Here is a 27,144-nt window from a genome sequence, read left to right as displayed (position 1 = left end):
TCCAGCTTATAATCACTTATGCCGTAAGAACTACACGCGGAGATGTAAATAATCGACAGCACATACCCTAGGATGGTTACACACTCAAGCCACAAAAACCAGTAACTTGCTCTTGGATACATTAGGGCGATGTAGGACAGTCCCTCGCACTTTCATACATAAAGACAATACAATATGTAGTCATGTACCGTACGCTTTATTACTGGTATACTGGTTTACCAAGGTATTTTTCCAGTGGTAGGTACCACGGTAATTTTTCATTGTACCGGTACATCCGTAGTTTCCGCCAGCAAGGAAAATACGGAAATCCCCGATGAATCTTGTTACGACTTTAATGATAGTAACAGGGCGTTTTCATTATTCATAAAGAAATAATACTAAAACATTATTTTGTATACAAATGTTGTATCTGTCACAAATTAATGGTGAATATTACAAATATAACTATATTTATGATCTTCTAATAACATGTTTGATACGTGTCACGTATGCCGACGCGGTGGCCAAATGGAATGTTGTGAAGCAAGGTCGGGCCAAATCCAAGTGCTTTCTCTCATTTAGGTTCAATTGCCTCCTGGCACGTGCAAGTTTGATTTCATTTAGACACATTTATTTTAAAACAGAATGTTAAAAGAGAATGAGCTAAATAAACAAACAAATATGTAGAAAAAAAATTAGAACACTCAAAATAACGCTACTTAAATGCGTACTGTATATTATACAATCTATGCATTTGCTAATTTAAGTGTCTATATAGATAGTTCACGCGTTTATCAGCTAGTTAAACATATATAATAGAAATAAAAGAGACATAAAAATACTAAGTAATAGAAGCGAACAAGTTGGTAACCTAAATTAAAATATTTATAATGTTAGCAGTTTTAACACCTTGTACTCTTCATATTATGAGAATTTCTCTGTAATGGAATTTTTGTATTGTACATTAGAAAACATGTTATATTTTATATATAAATAATGTAATATTTAATCATTTTTTTTCAATTATTCTATCTTTAAATAATGATATTTTTTAAAATAATTTTTTTTTTATAAATTGAATATTGATGGAACTATTCGAGTCATTCGTCGTCTTTTAGGATTAAAGTTTCTCGCTTCTTTGATTCTTCTCTCTTTTGCCTTTTTGTCGCTCTCCGTCTTTTTGTCTTTGTTCTTCTTTTTTCCTCATCTGTTGATGTTGATTGCTTTGGTTTTGTTGATTCCTGCGTTGGGTTTGTCGTTATCTCAATCCACGACATGTATTCTAGGCAATCGTCGTAGTCTTCCAAATATTGTAGTATTTGATCATCAATTTGTCATGTTTGTACTGGTTGCATTTTCTCTGTTTGTACAGTTGTTTTTGCTAATCTTTTAGTCTCTTTGCTACTTTGTTTCTCTCTTTGTTCCTTTATTTGCTCTCGTTTTTGAACATTTTGTTTCTGTTTCCGCAACTGTATTTGTTTCATTTGTTTCTCCTAGACCACTTCTGGTTTCCGTATTTTCCTTTGTTTCTGTTCTGTTTTTTGTTGTTGTTTACGTTGTTGTTGTAGGCTTTTGATTTTGTCTTGTTCTTTTTATTTTGTTCTTGTCTCTCAGTCTCTTGTTTCTGTTTTTCTTGATGTTGTTGTTGTTGTTCATGTTGTTTCCCTTGATCCCCTTGTTTTAGATTTTGTTTCCCCTCGTGAATTTGTAGGTTCTGTTTTCCTATTTGTTTTTGATTTTCTTTTTGGAGTTGTTGCTGTTGTTCCATTTCTCCTGGTTTATCTTGACGTTGTTCTTGGTATTTGTCTGTTTGGGGAGTTTTTTCCTCCCAGGCTGAGTTTCTGTTTGATTTTTTGGGGCATTTATGAGGGGTATGCCACATCTCCCTGCATATGTTGCACTTTATATGGTAGATGCACCCCTTATACCAGGCCTTTGTTAAGAACTCGTGTAAGTAAAAAGCCTTTCTGATCTCTTTCAGTTTTTTTTCTTGTCCTAATCCCGTTGTATAAAGAGAAGCTCTATATATCCTATATATCATATAATAATCCTTCGATTCCAACTCAGTCTTATTATGACATATCAATGATTGACAATGTTGTGCAAATCAACATTTAAGAAAGCTTGGATTTCGTTCCATTACTGGTTTATATCCGCGTTAGCACCTGTTATCGCCTTTTTGGCACATTTGCTCCCACTTGCTTGTTTAGGCGGAATTGTACTCTGCTGTACTATATTTCACTGCATTGAAAATTATAAATTTTGCTACGTCTTATAATTTATGTTCTCCCTCGCTGTGCTGAAAATGATTCATATAGAAAGTGTCTAATGTGTGGCCTCCAATATATAAATTTATTAATATTATTATTATTAGTAGTAGAAATAGCATTTTTTTTTTTTACTCAAGTTCTATTACATATGTATTGTCTCAAGGCTTTCAGTAGCCATGTTTACTGAATTGTTTAATGACTTTTATTGTGTTGCATTTTAGATATGTCAATCTTCTGTATGTTTTGTTTTGCTGGGGGCGTGATGGGACGGGATTAACGGGCCTTTCTTTTCGCTTTCATTTGTTGCGGGGTTACGATTACACTAAAAATATGTACTACTTTCCGGTGTCAACATGATCGTGAGATGAGCTCATTTAAAAATAAGATTAATTAAAAGATGGTGCTTAATATTTTGTAATTATGCTTTAATATCATATTTGCGTTAACTGTTCATGTTGTTGCAAAATAAACGAAAGGAACAGAGCGAAGCAAACAAGACACTGATAGTACAAATGAAGACATTTCTTAGGTTGGAGAAATCTGACAAGATCTGACGTGACCAAAAACAGAAATGGATTACCGATAACAGCAAAAACGGATGCTGATGAAGTAAAAATGCTGAAGATTCTGATTTCATTCTCTTAGTTTACAAATAACTATTTACAAATAACTATCTGACAGCACAGGGATTAGTTTCAAACAAAAATTTAATAAGTAAGTAAATGAATGTCAGTGGGTCTAACGATAATTATATTTCGATGCCAAAATACCCCCACCCTACACCAACGCACCGAAAAGAAAATAAAAACATTAGAAGCAGCAAGGAATGAAGTGAATGAAAGGCTGGATAAATCTTATACAATTATTGCCTTTACATCCAATACCTCTAAGTCTACCCCATTTATTCCCTATAGACAAACTTGATGAGAAAATTACTCCCAGTGCCATATGCAACTGTTATGGTAGATTTACTGCTTTGAGGAAAGGTATATGGGAATTAAAAATATAGAATTCTACAACATGTATGCTAATATGTAACCGATACCGGACGATTTTCAACACATTGCTCCAATCGTGATTACAGTCATTGCTCTCTCTCTCTCTCTCCAGTCATGTTTCATTATTAGTCAATGTTGTCATCTTGAATATACTGTAATACTTGTATTATCGTGGGAGATGGCTAATTTAAGTTGTTAGAACTTGTGCCCAATCCCACTGTATCATATTGTGACATTAAAATATGTTTAAACAAAATAGAATGATATGCGACATTTTGAAACAAATTAAACAGGTTTCGTAGATTATAAAACGAACAATGCATGGAAATGAACTGAATTATGATTTTCGGAGTATATCAGTGTCAAATCTTATTTACTGTGTTGGCATAAACGAACACAAATATATACTTTCAGTGTCAAATCTTATTTACTGTGTTGGCATAAACGAACACAACTATATACTTGTTCTAGATTTGTAACAGTTAGTCTAATGGAAAAATATGGATTGTTTGGATTGTTATTTAGTTTCACAACGCAACAAACAAAATCAACTACACATGAATTTCATTATGCTCCATCACGATGTGCAAAATTTAAGACACACGTTGTCATGTAACTCAAATACAAATCAATATTACATTATTTTCCAACTGGAACATTACAATTTGAGATGATTTTTATTTTTATAGTATATTAGTGGGAAAAGATACAAAAAATTCCACACAGTAAATATTAGTAAAATATTTATTCTTTGGACAAAAGAATCAAGGAAATATTACTTTAAAGAAAATAACGGTTTAGCTGTATAAGTTATAAATTTGATAATAATTAAGAAGTAATTATCTTGTATTTCATATCGGCGTCACTGTCTAAATCGTGTTAATATAATACAGCAGAGCTATTGTGATTGGTGGGACAATTGGCAATACATAAAGTGATATTATGTCTCATTTGTTTGATTAGAAAAGCTGCTGATTAGAACCTACAAGTTTAGCTAAAAGCATTCTTCTCCTCGTTACTCTTCTATAAATCCTGTAACAGTTTTAGAAACATCAATGCAACTTGTAAATGCTGATATTTACCAGCATTCTCATTAGCAGATAGCCCTTGAGTATTAATATATTAAGGATTTTAAATGGGTGATGACTAAAAATTTAAGTATTTACACGAGTTAAATACTTTAATATTAAATCATTACCTGTATGAGATTATGTTTATCACTTAGTTTTTACCTGAATGGAAATAGGAGTAGAGGAAAATAAAATAATTCAGGCATGTTTACTCTAAAACAGCAATCCCTGGAATGTTTGCTCTGTTCTATAACCAATAGATTTTATTTGTTTATTTTTTTACAAATTATAATTTAAAGAGCAACTAGCCTTCCGATTATATAGAATATTTGACTCAAACAAAAGAGTTTATTTTCAACAGAGAATGTACATGCAAATTCAGTATGATATCGAATAGAGAAATGTTCAACAGCGAGAGTGTGTGACAGTCAGTTTCACTTTTAAGCATTCATATTGTTGGATATGGGAAGGGATGATAATGGATGCATATATTCCCGATTTACAATATTGCTTTTGTGTCCGGAAATTTGCATTATTTGGTTAGGAACAGTAGAATATTGTAGACAGAGACAAATTTGGGATAGCATCCCATAATAAGAGCTAGTTCACGCCATAAACATGTTGTGGCTGGCTAAGATTCTTTCAGCTTTGAGGCCGGTTTATGTTCACTTTATTCTGTGAACAATCATCAGTTTTTGTTTTACTTCTACAAGTTAACACTTAAACCGCTCTTGTATATAGGATGGACTCCATGTGTTAAAGGGATGCCCAACCCCACCCCATTTCATGCCCATGATATCAATTGACCAATTCTCGTAGTTTAATTTGTTGTTGTTGTTCTTATTAAGGGTTTAACGCCATTTTCAGTGCATGATAATCTAGACATGGCGGAACGAGTTCATGTGGGGGTGAATGGGACATTTTCAGACATCTTTTCCATGTTCCCTTTGGGCCGTCGATTCGTACAAATGCCGACAATATGTTAGAAGTAATGGTAAAACTAAATGTTCCTCTAGGCGGGGCAAATAAATTTTCGCACGATCGCAGCCAATCAGTAAAGATAATACTGCACAAGACTTTCATGGGCTTATTTGGACCAATCAGATTCACATAAATTGATACGTTAACATGCTATAGTATACAAATTATTAAATTCCACACACCATAGGTAAAGTAAAATGACTGTGTTATAAATGGACAATGTAATGGGTACTAGAGTTTATTTGTAATACGTATATATCAGCAGAGAAAGAAGAGACCAAGTCATGGTGAACGGGTTCTGAAATATATCTACTTAAAATAATAATAATGACAACATAAGAAAAAATATAACTCGTCAAAAAATACATAATGTACACAGGATATGAAACATCCTAGTCCAACGCGCCTTTGAGTTTCACGTATACTAGGTAGTACATGCCTTGTCAAATGCTTCAAGTGGTAACACATATGTAGGGAAACGTTGTCTTAACGCGTCCGCTTCCTTTTGCTTTTCTTATTTCGTTTGGTATAAAGATTACAAGACACGTTTATTGTGCAGATGTGAACAATTTCGGAAAAATTCATTTTCATGTTGTTCGAATACTATCGTTACCATTGTCTATTAGATCAAAGACAATATAAGAAGCACTAAGTAATTAAAACCTTGTGCACAAGCTGTCCAGTTCATTACATGTGAAAACAAATCAATGATATCATTTTATTTCCATATATTTATTGATCATTATCGATTGTATTGTTTTGTTGTATATCAAGATTTTACATTTCCAGTTTGGCTAGGAAAAGTATTTGAATTGATAGAAAGTGCTTACCAGAAACATAAAATAGACACTATTTTTTACTTGATGATACAATTTCTATTGATACAATGGATACATTCTTCTAACAAAAAGTACATAAGTGGAATAGATTTATGTTATGAATATACTGCATAAGAAGGAATCGATGATGTACACGCTTATACGACTTTCAATTATATAATCATTGATTCGCCAAAATAAGTGTAAAGGAAGTCGGGATCATGTTCATACAAATTCATAGAAATTGATCCGGAAAATTATTTCAGTTTACCAATATCAAAATAACGATTAAAGTGAAAGGATTGATATGTTTTGTATTTCTTTATTCTCGTTTTCCACAGTGATATAAAATGCAACAACAATTTGAGGAAGCATCAAAGCTGTTTAATTAAAGAGCACCAAACGTACAGTAAAATTAGCAAGATTAGTGTTGAAAGGTTGTATAAGGACCTTTTGTTTATGGATCGATCTAAGAAGTACACAGTAATCCACCACATACAATAAGACATCTTCTATTTAGTGCTAAAAATGGAATAATAATGCAGCCAAACAAATAAAAAGCAAACTTATAGCTGCACACAGAATGCATGTCTTTTGTGTCAACTGCTCTGATAAATATTGAGAAAACTAAATAAAATGTATTTTGGATCGAAACTTAACAATATCAACTAAGTGAAACCTAGAACGATCTTTGAAACTTTTATCATATGTAATAATAATAACGCAGCTGATCAAGAGTGTTGTGTTACATAAAGTGTAGGAAAAGAAAGACAAAATAAAGCAGCACAAGTCAACATCAAAATAGATCACTTGCAAAAATATAAGGAGAAGGTTTTATATAACAATTATGATGCATGTGCAACGTTAAAGGATAAACTTGCTAACTTGATATTCATACATTTATATTTCTAGACTTTGTTAAGGTAGTTATATTATAAAACACTATGCATTATTGTACGATAAACTGGACAAGTCAGGGCAAAATAAAAATCGATACAGTGTTTGGCTGGTTGTGGGTGATTGAAAATTATCTGTCAATTTTGAGCAAATCAAATACGGTGAGCAAATCATAACGTAATGCACTACGAGTTATATTTAGGTACGATATATGTATGACTAACTAGCATCTCTGAAATTGTAGAACAAGTAAAACATTATAAAATAAACAAATACAATTATCTTGGCTGCAGTGCGAGAAATTACAATGCCGATGTCTCTTTTACGGCCGCAAAGAGAAAACAACACATTTTAGATAAGTATAACTTCTATAAAACACTTAGGTAAAACGCACCATGTATGACAATATAAAGGTTTCGTCAGATTTGATTGAAATGGAATATAAGACAATTGTTGTTTTTTTTAAAAATGTTGCCGTTATCTTTGCAGCATTTATTTAAATTTATACCGACAACAAATTATTTACTTTTAAGGATATTGTGATTGCAACAGATCTTAATGATAAGTTAGATAAAGGCCTGGAAGTACGTATTAGAGTATTACAACGACTTAATACTTTGTGCCCGAAAATTATGACAATATTGAAGATGTAAAAACGAGAAATCAAAACAATCTGACTAAGATAGCGTTCCTAAGTGCACATTACGAAATATATGTGTGAGTAAAAATAAACTGTCGTAAAGGATCTTCGTGAAATTATCAGATTCACAGTTGCCGCTTGCTCCAAATAGAAAAAGTGTATGGATAAAGTGATAGAGGAAGATTAATATAACACTTGCAGCAATGAAGAAAAGAAAACTTGAAAAATTAAAAGAAAAACAAAAACTAAACTTCTTTATGAGATTGGAATACTGTTTGATCACAAATTTGTACAATTACTATATGGAAGTATAATCATCTTATTTAATTAATATTTTGTTATCATCCTAGCACTGTAATATACTTTTATTTAATGTAAAGTTGTACACCTCGTGAGGGTAGGACCCAATTTAATTCCTCCCTTACGGATTATACTTTGCTTAAATAGTCAATCTTTCAACTTTTCTAATTTAATATTCTTTGTGCTTATTGATTGTTTCATACTATTGCATAGGTCCATTTGATCTTTGTCACTTCTTAGGCACATTACTTAATTCTACAAGAACAATATTGCTTCTTTCAACTCATAGTTTTCAAAAATTCTTGTATATTTTTATTACTCTGGGGAACACAAAATAACATATATTTTTATATTTGCTAATGGAATAAAACGGTATTTTGCTGCATGTCATTGTACAATTATGTTTCTACATACCACATAATAACTTTGCATCTTACATAATTTTATCTGAATATTGGTCTTCGAGTTGATTGTAATTGATGTCGTTCTTATGTTACGTTCTTAAATCTATTAAATAGTTAGTGTTTCTTCATCAATAAGGACATTAACTTATCATATCCATCATTACGTCCAATTATACTGCCTTTATAATAGTTATGACTAAGTTTAGCATATTAATTTAGTTTTATCTTTAGGCCTACTCTAATTCGAAATTTATTCCTCAGATATATTATATAATCTGCTATGTAATCTTATATCTGCCTAACTGGTTTTCCAATTTGCGTCATTGTGCACTACACGAAAGTACTGGATCTAATTATTCTTGCGTACATTTCTGTTTTCTTCAAAGTATATGAATATCATCATCATAGTCATGTATATCTTCAAGGCAATTTGAAATGTTTCATGATATTTTAACATATAGACAATCCGCTTTGTAAAATTTTAATCCACTTATGTTTAAACAAATATTTATATCTGTGGTACTTCATTCTCAATAAATCTTATCAAAACTATTTTAGTTCCATTCCCGTCGCATTGACACGTTTGGTTCCAAGAAAAGGTTGCATTGCTTCGTGAATCTTTCATATTAATAGATTCATCTTTACAGAAATAATTTTCATACCTACTCTGGCATTGCAAAGGCAGCAGTTGTAATACATCAAAAATACATAAATGCGGTTTGAGACAGATTAGAGTCACTAACATTAATTTATAGCATATGCAATGATCGGTGATACGTATAAAAGCATCTATCAATAAAGAAATCAATGCATCTGTTCATTTTCTGGTTTAGGATTTGGTAAAGTATTTCTCTTTAGAGCTCTGTTAAGTCTTTCTATAACGTATGTGTGTTTGTCTCATTAAAATACTAAGGATTCAATATATTCTACCTCAAAATAGTCAATGCCCTTTTTTATTTATAAAATTCGTTCCTTTGGTTAAACTGTATATGTTCTGGCTTTTCTCACATTAAAAATATCTCTAAGAACACCTCTTATGTCATTTCCTTTTATTGCTTTCATTTCTTTATCCCAAAAGTGTTCTTGCAATATGCGATCCAAGGTAATAGCATAGCCTAGCTGTATGGAAATATTTTAACGCCTATTTGTGTAATGTACATGTGGAACTTTATGTGCATGTCGAATTAAATTGTATGTTTCGTGGCATTTAAAGAAAGGCGTCAACCACAATATCTGAAAGAAACATTTGCTTACTTTAATGTTTAGCTGGTGTAAAAATATGATCTCGGAGAGACGATAAAAATATAAGCAGGGGAATTCCAATTAAGTTTCAATGAGCATAGCTATTCAGTCTCGATCTGTATTAGAGAGAGATAAATATCCACAATTTTGAAATATTAATCCGACTTTCGTTTCATATTTAATATAAATATATAGTTTCTGACCCGTTTTCATTTGAGCTCATATTAAAGCTTCATGACCTTTTGACTTCTGCTACATGTATATTTAATGTACCGACAAAAAGTTAAATTTCCGGCAACACAGTTGTAATTTTCACAGAACCGCCAATGTTTTAATTTTTTTTAAAATTCAGTGATATATGACTAAATTGTTCACTATTCATGTGGCATTTTACTTGTTTAAAAGGCATAAAAAAGTTGCCATCGTCAAAAGATTAATTTTCATATATTAGATATTCATTTCATGTACTTATCCCATTTATAATATGCAGATTAATTTTACTTTCCGCTTTTAATTACCTTTGACATTTCAAGCTTGACTCCTAAACTTGTTTAAAATAACGCAGATTTGTTTCGAGTGTTGTTCATTAACGTTTTGTTCTTATTTGTATGTCTTGGATTATGTCATAATCCCACGCATCGCTATTTGAGAATTACGCAAAGAAGATATAAATAGTATGGTAAGAGTCGACCGTAAAATTTTATGTTTAAATGTTTAATTAGACACATTATCATTAGGCCAAGGAGACTAGTTAAAAAATGTTTAAGAGAATTTAAGCTAAGATAAATTAATTTTGATAAATAACATAATTTATTTTTTGTGAAATCCATTATATGTTCATGGTTTATATAGTTTTGTTTAAATAAACAAATTACGTTTTAGTTAGGAAAATTATTCCTAGTAAATAAAGTCATGTGTTTTTACTAGTTTATAATAAAACCATGCATTAATAAAGTGTTTTTATATAAAAAAATACAATTGAAGTTTTAATTAGGTCTTGTTATTCATTTAAATAAAAATGTGTTTCTATGGCTTCATTATATCGCCCTATGTATTTATAGTTTTGTTATCTAAGCTACAAAGTTTCTTATATTTCGTATACAAAACTATACCATTATACACTATATAAATAGTGTATATGGACTCAGAATTCTAATATCATATACTATCTTTATATAAATATCGCATATCGACACATTTAATGCATGTTTGGAATGTTGCTTCGTGTAATGTTACATACAAATTAATACATGTATTTTGCTGAAATATATGAATTCGTCAGTTTATCAATCACAGATTGTTAAGGATTACTTCAAACGATAAATAAATTGCTTTGTTTGTCTTCAAATTTACTCTGCTTACAAATAATTGTACTTTTTTCACAGAACGAACACCTATTTCTAGTTACAGCATACAATTATGTGCACAAAATGATTTTATTTCGTTGCTGTTCATATATCTTAATTTATTCGTACGGAGTTTTATATAAATAATGTCTTTATCTATTTGCTGATTACACTCCCTTGTTTGTCTGTATTAAGTTCTATATACATAATGTCTTATTTATCTAAAGTTTATTTTAAAGAAAGACATAAATGATGGCTTATAGGTATTCTTAATTACCGTTCAAAATTAAACACATCTATAATGTTCTTGATTATGGCTTACAATCTTAACTGCTAATTTAAAGAATGATGGGTGCTGTTTTGACCGCTTAGAGGGATGACAAGCAAATAGACTTAATAAATTCTTATTTTACAAGGTAACCTATAATATCAGAGTCGGTGTCAAATGCTCTGTCTTTTTTTTATTCTTTATCTATGAGTTAAAACTTAAGGAGTATCTCAGTCAAATAGCTACGGGAGGAATTAGCGGCTCGCTTCTCTTATAATATGCATTAATTAGTGTAGTAATTCTTATAAACTTTTCAATTATGTTTATTCAGCTAATAGAAAAACTATATGTTTGACTATTCTAAGACGCGTACAGACTAAATGTTATTATTTCGTGTGGTTACTGTATTTTGAAAACAATGAAATACCTACTTGTGGGAACTTCTGTAATTGTTATCATTTCGTTTTTGTCTCATGGAGCTGGTGAATAGGTGGGTTTTGAAACATGATATAAAATGATTTGTGGTATTTTTCCTACAGCAGTATTCAATGTTTTCTTCTCCTGATGACTATCTGATTAACGTTTTCGAACAAACACCTAGTTTGGGACTTGCTGATTTTTTTAATCGATGCATTGATGTACAAAATAATTATATTTCGTGTGGCATGTTTCAATTGTGATCACAACGTATTCATAGTTTGACAGTTTGTTGAACGTGGACCCTGTATATGCTGCGCTAACTTTGATAAACAGATCAACGAATTTGTACTGACAATACTTGTGTGGGCTCGATGTTCGAGCGTGATATCCAGAAATGTGTTTCAGTCACATGTAATACAATTCATCATTGTGAATATTTTGCAGTACTAATTATACATTGCTGATACTAGTACTAATAGAGTAAACCACGTTAAAAATTATATCTTTAAAATTAAAACCGAATTACAAACAAGACATGTGAAAATATATAAACTACTGCAGTCTATAACTCGTGTTTGTATTTGCTAAGCGGGGTATGTTGAAAGTATGCAGTCCGAACAGGAATGTCCTCTTACGTGATGGTCCGTGCTCATTAGAAAAGAAATTCATCTAAAACAAACAAATGACAAGAATTTAAGTCTGACTTTCCAAACTTTAAAACCTTTTAACTGAATTTAACATCAGTCTTATAAAACGTCAAATATATACCTGAAAAAATCAATTACATTAATGGACGAAAAGCTTTTCTAATTTTGACGTTTCGGAAATTGAATATTTAAATCACGAAACATTCAGCTAGAAATACAGATAGGAAATATAACAAAATATTACATTATTATATTATTATCGGTCTCTTGTCATAATAGTCTACAAATTAACAAAATCTACTTCCTTCAATTACAGTAAAAGCTTGTTCTATTGAAAATAAGACCATCCCACTTTTAAGTCCATCCGAATTGAAAGACCCATCAATGAATCCAAAATATTTCCATTTTTCTTTATGATTGTTCTTCATTTGACTCTCGATAAGCATGACAATTTTATTATTGGAGTTTATCCAATCATATCCCTGGATTCACATTTTGGAATAGATGGAAATATTTATTTTTATGCCGACTTGTCCAGTTAATTATTGAGACACATCGTCATAACCTCCAATTTAGCCAAATTAATTTTCTTGACAATTTTGACGTGTGGATGTCAATTACATGAATACCGAAGCGCACTGAAAATTTTTTTTTCCTACTAGCAAGTCTAGATATTTATTTGCTCGCATTGTCATTGGAGTGTCTTTGACTAATTTTATTGACTGATACTAATATTAGAATAAGTCTTTCCAAACATACTGCCATGAATACGTTGTCGTCGGGGTCGCTGTATTCAACAAGTGCATCCACTACAATCGTCCCATCCCTCGTTCATCTGGCCTGTTGTTCTGCAACATATATCGCACCTGTATCGCCTTATTTCACTGTTTGGTACACACTGGGTGCGGTGACAAGACTGAAACAGCATAGAAAATGCATATGTACTAGAGTCAGATCTGTGTAAAATGATTACCAAGGAACCATCACAAATTTTTTTATGCAGGAACTAATACAAAACCGTTAAACGATTACGCGGGGAACCAATACAAAACTGTAGCAGATTGCACGGGGAACCATCACAAACAGTTGTTATAAATGGGTGCTAAATGTGCGAGTAAATATCGTATATACTGACTTATACAAAAATGGAACAAATAGAACTTGCTCTCGAAACACAGGTGAGTGTTGTATACAGGGGGTCACTATACAGATTTGTTAAGCATGAAAGTCTTTGTGATGAAATGTACACAGACAAACAAGAGAGACGCGAAAAATAAGTTCCAAATTAGTTGTTTATTGTAAAAAGATTTTAGCTGCTAATTGTTAGGGTATTACTGTAGACTATTTGTAAATATTCAACGAAGATGTCGTCATAATCGGTATGTCTTTCGCTGTGAACTCTTTCTAAAATGTTTTGTATAAACAGACGGTAATATGAAATAAGATAGCATGTGAAAAAGTTGTTTTAAATGACTATTGTCATCTTCTAAAAGTTCTACACTGACGAAACATAATCTAACGTAGCTAATCAGACAAAGCCTTCGATATTTTAACCACTTTACAGAAACCCCAACCCCGCCTAACACTAATCCCTTAATGGTTAGCGCCAAACAATGCAGCAGTGAATACCAGTTTGTACAAATCTTTGTTATCACTCGACCGGGTTTCGAACCCGCATCTTCCCGCATCCGATGCGGACGCTCTAACCAATAAGGCCACCAGAGTGGTTGTTATGTTGCAAAACAAATATAATCTTCATAGAAAGCGTATATAAGGAGAGAACTGAGCAATCAGATTCAATCATATTTTGGAGTCATTTTCAAAGTTTTGTGATCCTGTTGTTTGACTGCAGACGTGTTTTGTGTTGTACTTACATATTATTTGAGAGGAGAAACATTTGTTTGGATTCTTCAGTGTAAATAGAAAGTGCTCAATTTTGGACTATAATATTATTCTGGAACTGTTGTGATGTATTCAATGGAGTTAAAGACAACGCCATGTTTCAAATAAAGTCGCTATTCTTGATGGATCAGTACATTTCTGGTCTTGATACTTATACGGAAATTTTCATTCTCTTAGACTTCCACAGATTTATTAGGGCTATATTTAATTCACTTCTTAATGCTTTAAGTTTCTCTTAAATTTTCATTGATAACTTTTTTTGCTAAGTTGTATCAAACTTATTGCTCTGGCATCTTTCTGTTATTTTTTATGGCCATATAGTCGTTACAATGTGTATATATATATATATATATATATATATATATATATATATATATATATATATATATATATATACACACACACCTACCTACATATCTCTCTATTTTTATATCAATAGGCAGATAGATAGATAGGTAGGATGCTGTTGTAGGGTTTAACGCCATTTTTCAGCACACGATAGGCTATAAATGGCGGCCAGTATTATTGGTGGAGGAAGAACCCGGGAAAATCCCGGAAAGAACCACCGACCCACGAGAAGCTACTGACAAGCTTTATCACGTACCCACATTAGCCGAATCCGAGACTCGAACCCAGGCATATATAGGTAGGTTGATAGACATATGGACAGACAGACAGACAGATAAATAGGCAGGTAGGTAGGTAGATAGATAGATAGATCGATAGATAGATAGACAGACAGGCGCATAAATAAGTATACAGATATAGACAGGGATAAAAGTCCCTATCTGCAGCCTATGCAGCCTTTATAGTCACGTCATACATCAGATATCCAAATGTGTGGAGTACTTTGCAGTTGGTGATTAATTGATATGGAACGCTTCAAGATACACATCCATGTTCATTGTACGCTCCAAACTTGTAAAGAAAAATTTGCATATGAGAAGAAGAGGAGAGGGAAAGAGAAGGAGAAACTGATTGACATACGTAGCCAGGATAACAAGGCGTCCCAGCATGAACTAAATTCACTGTTCCCGTGTTTCTACTGCAGTCACTGCCGATCGTAGAGCACGTAATTCCGTATTTACAAATGGCGCTTCCCTGTATGAAAATAAACTAGGTGATTACTGCCAACGATGCATATAAAATTGATAGTTAAATGGTATTAAGTGCATAATAAATACATAATAATACCAAATAATAGCTTATATTTGTTGAAGAATAGCTGTAAAATGCTCCCATTCATAACCATCATGGCTGTGACGAAATCTAGGATTCGAAGCTGTTCGTTTGAAAATGAACTGAGAATGTCTTTGTTCACTGCCGGCTATTTTATTATCTAAATGGCGTTAGAGAAATATTTATCATCGTTATTATTATTATTATTATTATTATTATTGCTTTTGCTGTTGCCGCTGTTGCATTTTTAATACTTACAGTGGAGTTACTTGTACAGGACACTGAATTTTTCCCATATTTATTCTGACATTGTGCGTCCAGACTTTGTGTGTCTACATTTGTGTAGCCGTATTTTTGATCCCTTTCTGACGAAGATTTGTTTAAAAGTCCTTGCGCTCTGTTTTGCCTGAAAAAAATGAAATGACATTAATATGTAAGTAAAATGATAAGACAGTAATGCAAGCTAAAATAAAATGATACGTTTAAGAACAGAATACCACGAAGCCACCTTTACTGAAGATTCTTAAGCAATAAACAATAACAAAAATAAAATAGAGACAGTAAAAATATATAATTATATTGTTATAAAGGATATACAATATATAAAATTTTATACAATTTTATATAGTGCATTGTCATTAAGGCCATTAGGATACACAGTATCTAACTTATGAATCCAATAAGTTGTTTTAATGAATTTATTCATGACACCATGCATACTATCTATTGGCATTAAATGGCAGCAGATATGTGGCAGCCCACAGAACATCTGCTTTAGTTCATTCAGAAACAAATTAATCAACCAAAACGTAAATCGTCTGCTACACGAGAGTACATGATTTGTTTACAAAGTAGTTCGTAATACATTATTGGGCACACATATACTGCGCTTGAGTGAAATATGAAGGTATGCAATATCTTAAAATACGGAACAATTATGACAATGTAAAGTTAACGGAGAACAAAAATGAGCATATAATAATTGTTATTTTAAAATAAAAGACGTCATCCGTTTCTTTCAAAACACTGTGTGCCTGAATATGCATAAATTAAATGCGAAACTAGTTGCACAGTATTTTCGTTATTTGTGTTGGGTTTTTATAAATCCCAATTAATCAATAATAACAGGGACGGTTTCAATGAAGTTTCATCCACCACAATGGACCTTCTGTGTCTCATATCTTATCCTACCGGATATTTTATTCATTAACCATGATTGGGAAATGACTTGGACAATCTTGCTACTTTGATTTTTAACTGACGATGAAAACAATAAAGGTGAAAGTGTTATGGTGGTCAAAAGTTGAAGTTTTTTCGTCACCATCCATATTTTAATGTTTAGCATATTTTGGACACTTTTGCTTCACGTTAGGATATCTCTCTTTGTCTCTGTCTGTATGTATGTCTATCTTTATGTCATTATCTTGTTCTGTCTATCTGTGCTGCATCGTACCGTCAATATTATAAAGACAAGGACAAATAGCCTCAATCTTTATAGTCATGCTGACAGAAAATCCCCTTTCATAGAGATATTGGTTCCCATATTTTTCTGGAATAAATATGCTAAATATTCTTCACTTTAAAAATTCATGTCATGCATTAGGCTTTGTCTCTTCCTTTTTGTATGTAGAATTCCAGCACGACAAGTTGCGTTGTCTGAGGACAGAGATAGGAAAAGAAAGTCTGTAGCAAGTGTTATTATTCCATTGTTGCGTCGTCTGCGGAGAGAGATAGGAAAAGAAAAACTCTATAGTAAGTGTCATAATTCCAGTGTGACAAGTTGCTTTGTCTGAGAACAGAGATTTGCTAAGAAAGACTGTAGCAAGTAAATGTATTGAGAGTACTGAACGGAATTCGACTTCTGACACTGGAATCAGTTCAAGTAACAGGTAGCTAAAACCATTCACTGGCATTAGTGCATATTCTCGACCCATGCGAACACGGAGATTCCATTCAGTACATGCCAGTCTCTCTCTCTCTCTCTCTCTCTCTCTCTCTCTCTCTCTCTCTCTCTCTCTGTTCTTCGCATCTTTTAAACAGTACCAAGAATCAGACCAGATTTGTTTAATGCATAATAAGCGGTACCAATGTGAAGTAATCTCGTCTGAATTATCCCAGAAATATGCGAAATAAACTCTTTATGAAGGACAATTATTTGACGGCATCAGTCCTCCGAATGGAAGCTTTGATGACAACTGTCCGTCCTTGACTTAAAAATATTAAGGGTACGGTGGAATTATGAGACAAAGGAAGAAAAGAAAAAATATGGACACTAATTTAGATTAAGGTCATGTTGTTGTTTGTTTCTTTGTTTTGTTGTTGTTGCTGTTTTGTGGGTTTTATTGCTGTTATTGGTCTTGTGTAAGAGATAGGAATACAGAAATAAAGAGATTGATCTTGGATACAAAATTTCTCTGTTGTACCATGAGGCAGTGTTAAAAAAACAAGATCACTTCGCTATCATTATATGTACATTAGAAGTTATTGTGCTGTGATTAATGCGCGAATAAGAAAGGACAAAGAGGCAGTAGGATGAGAGGAGAGATTCATTTGTAGATAAGAAGAGGCTAAATATGCAAATACATTTAGTATACTCAGTTCTTACAAAAAGTAAGTAACGTCAGTTTCAGTGCACGAAGACACAGTCCAAAAATTTTTCGGTTCCGACGGCGTAGGTGACGTAACCCTCTCTGACATAATTTCATTTGAATTGCATCCAAGGAGATTGTCATGCCTTGCTCCGACACTGAATCACAAAGATCATTAGAAAACAATGAAACAATATTATTTTTTCTTATTCAAATCTAAATGCACTGATCAAAGTGTATCATGATTTTCCAAACATATGAGTAAATCAAAGACCGAGCGTAAATTTAAGCGGCAATCGGAATTATATCTAAGAAATCATCATACCAACAATAGTTACGGAGATTAAGTAAATGTACCTGTAATAGTGGTAGTAATGGTAGTAGTAGTAGTAGTAGGAGGAGGAGGAGGAGGAGGAGGTGAGGAGTAATAGCAGCAACAAAACAGTATTAGTAGTTGTAGTAGTAGTAGTACTTGGAGGAGGAGGAGGTGAGGAGTAAAAGCAGCAACAAAGACAGTAGCAGTAGTTGTAGTAGTAGTAGTAAAGCAACGATATAGTGATTGTAGGGATGTTGAAGTGACCGGTATTGGAGTTTGTGATAAGATGGTAAATAAAGGGGTTGTGATTTAGAAGCAAGAGAAGGAGAAGAAAAAGAAGGAACGGTACGCTATAATTAGCGAGATACATCGAAATGAATCTTACAGGTGAATAAATTCATGGGCTGCCAAGAGCTGCACAAGATAACCATAGTTGTCCTCCAGCAAAGAAATGGCGTGTGGAGGCGAAATTCCCAACGAGCCGGTATAGGACACACCTAGAACGATAGACACACGTGCATATTTCTGATACAAATTATGGCATATACACTAATGTATGGCTCTTTTAATAATAATAATAATAATAATATAATACTCAATTTTTATAATTGTTATAAAAAAAATACATTGTGTCTAGTAGATGAATGCTGCGATACCTTTTACATAAATAGATCAGTGATGATCCTTCCTTTTATACATTTTACATAAATATATCAGTGATGTCCCACCCAGTCACATTATCCCGACACCAGGCCGATTAGTCCTAACATTAACCTCTTAATGCTGAGCGCCAAGCGAGGCAGCTGTTAGTACCATTGTAAGTCTTTGGTATGACTCGGCCGGGGATCGAACCCACAACATCCCGTTTCCGAGACAGACGCTCTAACCACTAGGCTACCGGAGCGGTACACGCGATTTATGATACAATAAATATTAAACTGAGGTAAAATAACAACAAAAGTAAATTATTTGGGGAAAGGGTTGTTGGAATTATGTGGGGAAGAAATCTGAATTTTTCAAAGGATGGACAGCAAACCAAAACTGAAACGAAAATGGAACATTGTTCAGAAATGGGATAAATAGATCAAGAGCCTCCTGTACTGCAAGATATTTAACTGACCAATGGTCACGCGTATTTCACATGAAAGAAAGAGTACATGGCGCTAATAGCACATACAACATAGGGTTATATCATTTATTTTGCTTTTAGCTTCATTATGTCGCCTCTTTAGTTTTACTTTTAAGGATGGCTATGCATTTATCGGAGGTAAGTCCCAATTTTCAACTTTGCGTCTAAATTTCTTCTCCCACTAGTACGTCTTATTTGTCTTCTGTGCGATCTTGTCAAAGGATTCAAAATATCTGAAGAAGGAAATGCTTTATGAATTTTACAGCTAGATTCGAGCTACATAAATAAGAGTAAATCAGACATTTTCTTTTATTCACCTCTATACCGTCTCCAAATCGCAACACAATAAAAAAAACAATTTAAAAGTTTCAACTCCCATTTAATACGCTGTCAAGAAGGTCATAACTTTAGGCGCAAGTGAAGCCTTGCATAAAACTATGTTACTAAGACATTTTGACAGCGATAGTCAGATAGAGGTATATTTACCTGCAAGTTCTGTATAATCCCAGGATGACCCTCCATTAAATCTTGCAAGATCTCTCCTATAGAAAATTATTATACCATAATAATAAGAAGAAGAAAAAGAAGAAATAAGTATCATCAAAATCGTAACAAGAAACCTTTCGTTTTTTGAAAATTGCACCAAATCTCACATAGTATATCTAAATTGGTGCATTAAACGAGCGAGCCATGGCGAGCGAAAAGTTGAAATTAATCGACGAGTTCAAACTTTCTTTTGCAATAAGCAAAAATGCTCAATGATATTTATCACCTGACGAAAGTCATTTACTTTATTTGCGGAGACCGTAGAATATTATTGAAGAACGACTGTGTCACTATGACTTCAGCCTAAATTTAGTTACCACTTACGACATGCAGGAAAGAGCATCTTGTATATTCTGCATCCCAGGGGCCGTGGGAGGTTATTTTCACTCAAAAGTTTACTTGCGAAAGTGCGTATACATGAATCCACTTTATCAGTGACTATATTTTTTAAATTTCTCCAACATTGGAACAAGAGTCATTCAGAGACGACAATCCTTCCCGGCACCCAACTATTCCCAGTAGTATATGGTCCCGAAATCTCAATATATGCATTACTGATGCTACAAGCTAATGGCCCAGAACTGTCAATATATACACTACTTACGCTATTTTCCTATGCTCTATAACTCTCAATGTACATACTACCTATACTAGCATTCCACGGTCCAGAACACTCAGTGTATATACGAACTATATTAGTAGCGTATGACCCAGAACGTGCAATGTCTATCTACACTAGTTAATTTATTATCCTATGGTCTGGAGCTCTTCATGTATACACTACTTAGCATACATGTTTTCTTCTACAACTCTCAAGTTAGACAATATTCATGCTACACATTGTTTCTGTAGTAACATACATATAGTGTATGCCAAACGTTCTAAGTACTGTAAGAAAACTCTGTTTAAATGGCTTGATTATGCTGTGTACCAAATTTGGTTCTAATACCTTGAAGGGCTTGAAAAAATATTTACAGAAAGACAAAATAGGTTTTGGGTAGATCTACTGACATAGCGATATGTATATTATCTTATACATACCAGGGAAATAAAAAATGGTAAATTTTTAACAACATAAATTTAGCAGAATTGTAAAAACACATGCGTCAAAGTTCATCAACGATGACTCGGCCATGAATCGGCCATATAAGAGTGCACATTTAATTATCCAGTGGTACTGTCGATGCCCAAGAATTAAGGTATTGTCGTACGTCACATAAACCCTTATATTTGCCAATACTTATGGACTGCTGACCAGTACCATCTCTGGCAAATGTGTCCTTGTCAAATGAATTTACAGGCGCTCTAGCAGCTTGTTGGACAGTAAAGCCTAAAGTTCGTCACCTATCGGACGGCCACAATATATCATATACAAAATTCAAATTCACATAACTTCAACATTTTTCAACCGTTTGTAATCAGATATTCTATATGAACTAGATGATTTGCACCAATCCTTGCGGAGTACGAATCAACATAAACTTACTTGACTTTGATATGATGTGCTATCTCTGTTCTTGTCAGTGGTAAAAGAAAATCACATACAAGTGATAATTGATTGACAGTTCTCGATAGGTCACTTTCCTTGTTTTATATAAGAAATATCGCACTGCCAATACGATGGCTACTATGGGAAGATCACGGGAGCTTTGTCTCACATGTCATGACGATAAGGAATGTTACGGTTATGTGGTGAGGTTGGAACTTACCCGGTAAAGAAGATGAGCGCATCAAATGCAGGAAGATATTGTTTATATTTGGTCCTCAACATGTCTCTGTTGTACACATAGATGTCATATAAGTGTCTGTTTTCAAGTTTTTGCCATTGGCTGCTGTAATCAATTGTTGTAAAGAAATACGGCAGGCTCTTCAATTAGAAAAAGTGCCAAATAATAATAATAATAATAATAATAATAATAATAATAATATTGATGATGATGATGATGATGATGATGATGATGATGATGATTAAACAACTTGAAGCAATAAAATCTCAGAACAGTTACGCACATTGACCAGTATTTCTTGATTTGTAATAAAATCAAATCAGAACGACTGGTCAGCCTGTAAAATAATTGCCTGCATTGCGCTGCATATATTTGTTAACTGTTGCGAACATTACAATAAACCAATCTTATCGCTCAAGAAGGTGTACCAATATGCATATTTGAAGGTATTGCTTGGTGGCGGGACAAGAGTACAACATAAAAGAAAATTTGCAAGTCACTAGGCAAATCAAATTGAATAAAGCACTGCAATCTGATTTTGACATGGATGGATAGATAGATAGATAGATAGATAGATAGATAGATAGATAGATAGATAGATAGATAGATAGATAATTAGATAGATAGATAGATAGATAGATAGATAGATAGATAGATAGATAGATAGATATAGATAGATAGATAGTGAAGCGAAGAGTAAGGGTAGCAATGTATCATACAAATTTAGAATGTAACTGTAAGTGCCATTGTTATATAGGTGCTGGTGTTACCACCTGATATATATATTTACCGTGAAGACCAGATATCCAGCCAAAAGTAGTTTAACCGTGATTTTCGGAAACAAATCCAACACCATCAGCTCCATCTGTAAGTGTAAAAGGATTTATGTTTTGGTTGAAAAATCGGCCATTTATTTAATTGTTTATTGCCCAGTTGCGATCAACCTATAACCTGATCTACCTATCACATATATCACCCGGTATTTGTTCGGAGCGTGTGTGAAAACAACATGTACCCTGATCTACCACGGCATATAACACGGTAAATGGTATGTTTATTAGGGCCCATGTGTGGACAACGTATACCCTGATCTAGCCATCTGATATGATACATGAGGTTGTAGACGGCATCTCTTCGTGATGCAGGGGCAAAACAACCCCAAAACAAACAAGACGTATACCCTGATCGACCCATCACACATATAACATATGACCTGGTACACGGTATTTATTCAGGGTCCAAATTTGAACATTGTATCCTTGAACTTACCATCGCATATAACACATGACCCTGTAGGTATACGTTATTCACATCTGGCTCCTGAACAAATGCTGAAGCAAGTGACACCATTTGCGATGGATCGGTATACATTCATTGTATACACTGATTTACTCGTCATGTATGACCCGGTACACGGTGTTTGTTCAAGACTGAGGCATGAACAACGTAGACCTTGATCTGACCATTGGGTATGATAAATGTATAACTAATTCATTCCATTCAGTCTCGACTTACTGATAGAGGATCTTACTTGAATGTTTATTTGATCAAAAATTTATAAAATGAATTAAATAATATTCCCCAAGCTACATATTCGATCATTTTTCATTGTATTATTAAACGATCTTTCGAGCGGATATATAATTGTAATTACTGCATTTCCATGGAAAATATGAACGATTTTATTTTTGGATTAATACTACACCACCGTTGGAAATGAAGTATTCATCCGAGAACGCGAGTTCATATTTTCCCATACAAATGCAGTAACCTTCTTATTATATACTCATTTTCTTTTTCTACCTAAGGCTTAATTATAAAAATACACTACCAGAAACAAAGTAACTGAATTTTTGCTGTATTCCAAAAAATAAATACACAACCGAAGATTCCTCGATACAAAAGAACAATATTAATGTGAACAATACACCACCCATTGACCAAAGAATTGAATTTAGTCACGCGCTCAACATCAGTGTCAGAAATAATTGTCTATTTAAAATTGAAATGTAGAGTCATGTTGTGAATGAATACGCAATGCGACAGATTTTCCAGTTGGTGTGGAATGAATTGACATTTTTCTTTCTTTTTAGTCATTTTATCTGTGTGTGTTTGGTCGATTCTTTCGATTCAGCTGATTATGGACTGGAGTTATTATATATGTCAATTCCACACAAGTATATGCGTCTGTGATTTGAGCAGGGAGGGACATGTCTTGATTCAGCTGCATGTATGTTTTTGTTCCGTCATGGAAATATAATCTGGGAAAAAATGAACTCTTTCAATTATAATGATCCAAAAAAGCTATGGAATATCACGTTCATTTCATTTTGAGTGCCATAAGGATAACGTGATTGCAGTTGGAAAAGTAGTAGAAATCACAGTACAATTTCGCAAAGTGTAATCAAGTTTTACAACCCATGACATAGCTCATGTAATTCGGATATGCAGAAATAACGATGTACATTTGGAGGAAATTCATGATGCAAAAATGTATAATTTTAGTAATCCTTATTACCAGCTGAAGAACACATGAGTATGCCTTGTCACTGGCACACTCTTTGTACGGACCCAAAGCTATTTTATGACTAGTATGTCTGCCGCTGAACTAAATCCGAAACATTATATCAACAAAAATCGCAAAGCAACTTGTATGTAACAGTCCATTCAGCCAGCAGAAGCATTACTTCTTAGTCGTCTTGGCGTGATGGCTCTGAGGCCCTTACTTTTCTGTAATACAAAAACACTTCTGTTGCATTTTTGCCACGAATTTAGTATTTTGACTTATAAAAGTGTACTTATGTGATAGATATGCGATAGCTTTTGCCCTCGGTATGCTTTTCTATGTCATGTTATATACTCCAAAGATCATTGGGCATAGTCTGAACTATTACATGCTTTTCTATGTCGTTTTATACAATTCCATTTACGAAACGTTTCGACTATTTCTCATAAATAACTGTTTAAATGATCAGAATGGTATTGTCAATATTGCGTATCACGTTTGTTGCGGACATTGCAAATATCACGTTCATTCATTTGTTTGTTTGAAAGTTTAATTTGTGACTCAGTAAATTCGTCGTTATTGTTCACTTTATCTAATAAACTGAAGACCTAAAGCCTATGCTAAATGAGTGTGCATGGATTGCTTACAAAGTTGTTCCCAAATCACTATACTATTTCAGAGGCACGTGTCATGGACTTGTATGCAGTATCAAGGTGTTCAGTATAGTAAAATACTGCACGATGATTCTGACAATGCAAAGTTAACTGAGAAGAAAATGAGTATATAATACATGTCATTTCCGCACTTAGAATATGTTTATCAGAAGAAGAAAAAAAACATGTTAACTATGCATCACTCGATGATGTTGGCATGTGACGTTTCTATGTGACGTACAATGTGATTATATATGTGTATATATATTAATGTGGTAATAAATCTATGACGTACGATTAGAAAATAACAAACACATATGTACAGATATTATGTAATCGAAGGAAGGAATAAGTGAAGATAACTTACGTCGCGTACAATCGTGTTATATTCAGAAAACAATTCCATTTTGGCCACAAGTTGGTCGCCTCCTGCGTGAGCCAAAAATCTGAAGAATTTATAGAGAGACAAAACGTTTCTTATTATTTTTTTAGGAATATTTCAATCTTTGTTACGTCTTAGAAATGAAATTTTCGACAACGAAGCTGTATGTCTGCCTTCCATATTTAACATATCGACTAACTATTTTTGAAAAGGTCATCTGTCCTTTTATCGAGATATCCTTCTTTCACAAAGACTTAACACAGAGTGACACAATGCTCTAAAATAAACTCCTTACTCTAAATATGAACATGGAAAAATTCGTCCTCATGGTGGTTTTTCAAAAGTACATAGTGGTCATACAGTCTTTGTCACGTGAAATGAAAATTCATTTCGTGTGTACAATATTTATGATATTACTAAAACGACAACATTCACCAACAATCTTTTATATTTTCCCAAGAGATGTATTTCTTAGAATGACTTCCTAATTTTTAAAACTGGTCGATTTGCCACTTGTTGTGCTTGCCTTTTCTAAAATGCCCCTATATTTATTACAAATAAAACGATAAAATAACCCAGCGATGAATATTATTTAATTAAGCGGCTAGACATTTAAGAAAAATTTTGTATTTCCCAAAACCAGCCTCCTTCTTAATTACATTCACTACAGACTTGTCACAGACTTGGATTGCAAGTGAGTCCTGATAGTGCTAATTCAGTCCCTCTTAATTGGCATCCATAAAAAAGCAAGAACATTGATCTAAAGATCGCTCTGTTTAAGTGGATTTTACTTTATTATTATTATTATTATTATTATTATTATTATTAGCACTATTATTATTTGTCAATTTTAAAAGACTTTTCTCTGTACTATCATAAATAATGATCATGCCTATGATGATGTTTCTCACCGAACAGTCGTTGGCTAGATGGGCTTAAAATTTGAAAGGAATAACCGTTCCTACTTTCAATACCGGTGTGATTCAAATGAACAGGAACATAAAAAAAATTCACACACACACACACACACACACACACACACACACGATCCAACCCAACAATTGTGGACTAACGCCACAAAGAGTATATTCCCTTCTCTGGATCCAGGTTGGCCTAATGCCGAACACGATGTGTTAGTACTGTATGGTCATCTTCTAGGAGTATTACTGTATATTCATCGTCTTGGAGAAAATGTTTCTCCTGATTGAAACTAATGTGTGATATTTATGTTACGTCCCTATTAACATTTGTGCAAATAATAACTTTTACCAACATTTACCAGATGCCATAAATCACTACAAGGAACAGCGATAGCTCAGTTTGTTCTGTGTTGAACTAGTAACCCAAGACTCGTTGATTCGATATCCACCCGGGCCAGACCTGGTCGGCTGCCTGGGCGTTTCCTTCTCAAGAACACTTAGCTCGCATTTTCTCGGCATGATATAGCCAATAATACGTTAAAAGTACCGTTAAAACCAACAAAAGCAAACAAACAAGCAAAATTTTCACAAATACACATGTCATATTTATATAGTCGGAGAAAACATTTGCTACTCCCAAGTTTCAAAGCTGGTATGATGTAATACCAATAGTCCTAAGACAATGGTCCTAATAGTATCAGTGTGATTTAATGTCAATGGGCCTTAAATAAAATATCCTGTGTTTAAATAAATGCATTCAGGACCAGGTGCAAATAAATGTGTGCCAATGTTGATCAGAACATTACGGAGGTATTTGATACTGACGATTTTATGGTTTGTGGGAGTGGGGGTGGGTCAAGAGGTGTGGCAAACGTCTGCATACATAAATCTATTTATGATTATTATTATTACACGGTCAATCAACACGCAGATAAATTGAGAACCAACTAAAAAATAAACAGGAGAATTTATTTAAACAAATAAAATGGATGCAAACTGCGCGTGTAATGTCATGC

At 33.3% G+C, this 27,144-nt stretch overlaps 1 protein-coding gene across 1 annotated transcript; it reads right to left on the bottom strand.

Moving 5' to 3' along the window:
* Positions 1–5,522: 5,522 nt before the first annotated feature.
* On the bottom strand, positions 5,523–25,266 carry LOC149796713 (A disintegrin and metalloproteinase with thrombospondin motifs 5-like). Its single transcript, XM_089961344.1, has 10 exons — positions 25,194–25,266; positions 22,458–22,532; positions 21,650–21,807; positions 19,881–19,936; positions 18,651–18,762; positions 17,967–18,107; positions 15,620–15,767; positions 15,170–15,283; positions 13,040–13,196; positions 5,523–12,302 (listed from the first exon to the last, which is right to left on the bottom strand). The coding sequence occupies exons 1-9, from the start codon at positions 25,230–25,232 to the stop codon at positions 13,074–13,076; spliced, it is 966 nt and encodes a 321-aa protein (XP_089817470.1). The 5' UTR covers positions 25,233–25,266; the 3' UTR covers positions 5,523–12,302; positions 13,040–13,073.
* Between the last annotated feature and the right edge of the window lie 1,878 nt (positions 25,267–27,144).

This window comes from Sinohyriopsis cumingii, chromosome 6 (assembly GCF_028554795.1).
Source record: "Sinohyriopsis cumingii isolate HCF-2022 chromosome 6, ASM2855479v2, whole genome shotgun sequence".
NCBI classification, from domain to species: Eukaryota; Metazoa; Mollusca; class Bivalvia; order Unionida; family Unionidae; genus Sinohyriopsis; species Sinohyriopsis cumingii.
This window is presented reverse-complemented; position numbering and strand designations above follow the sequence as displayed.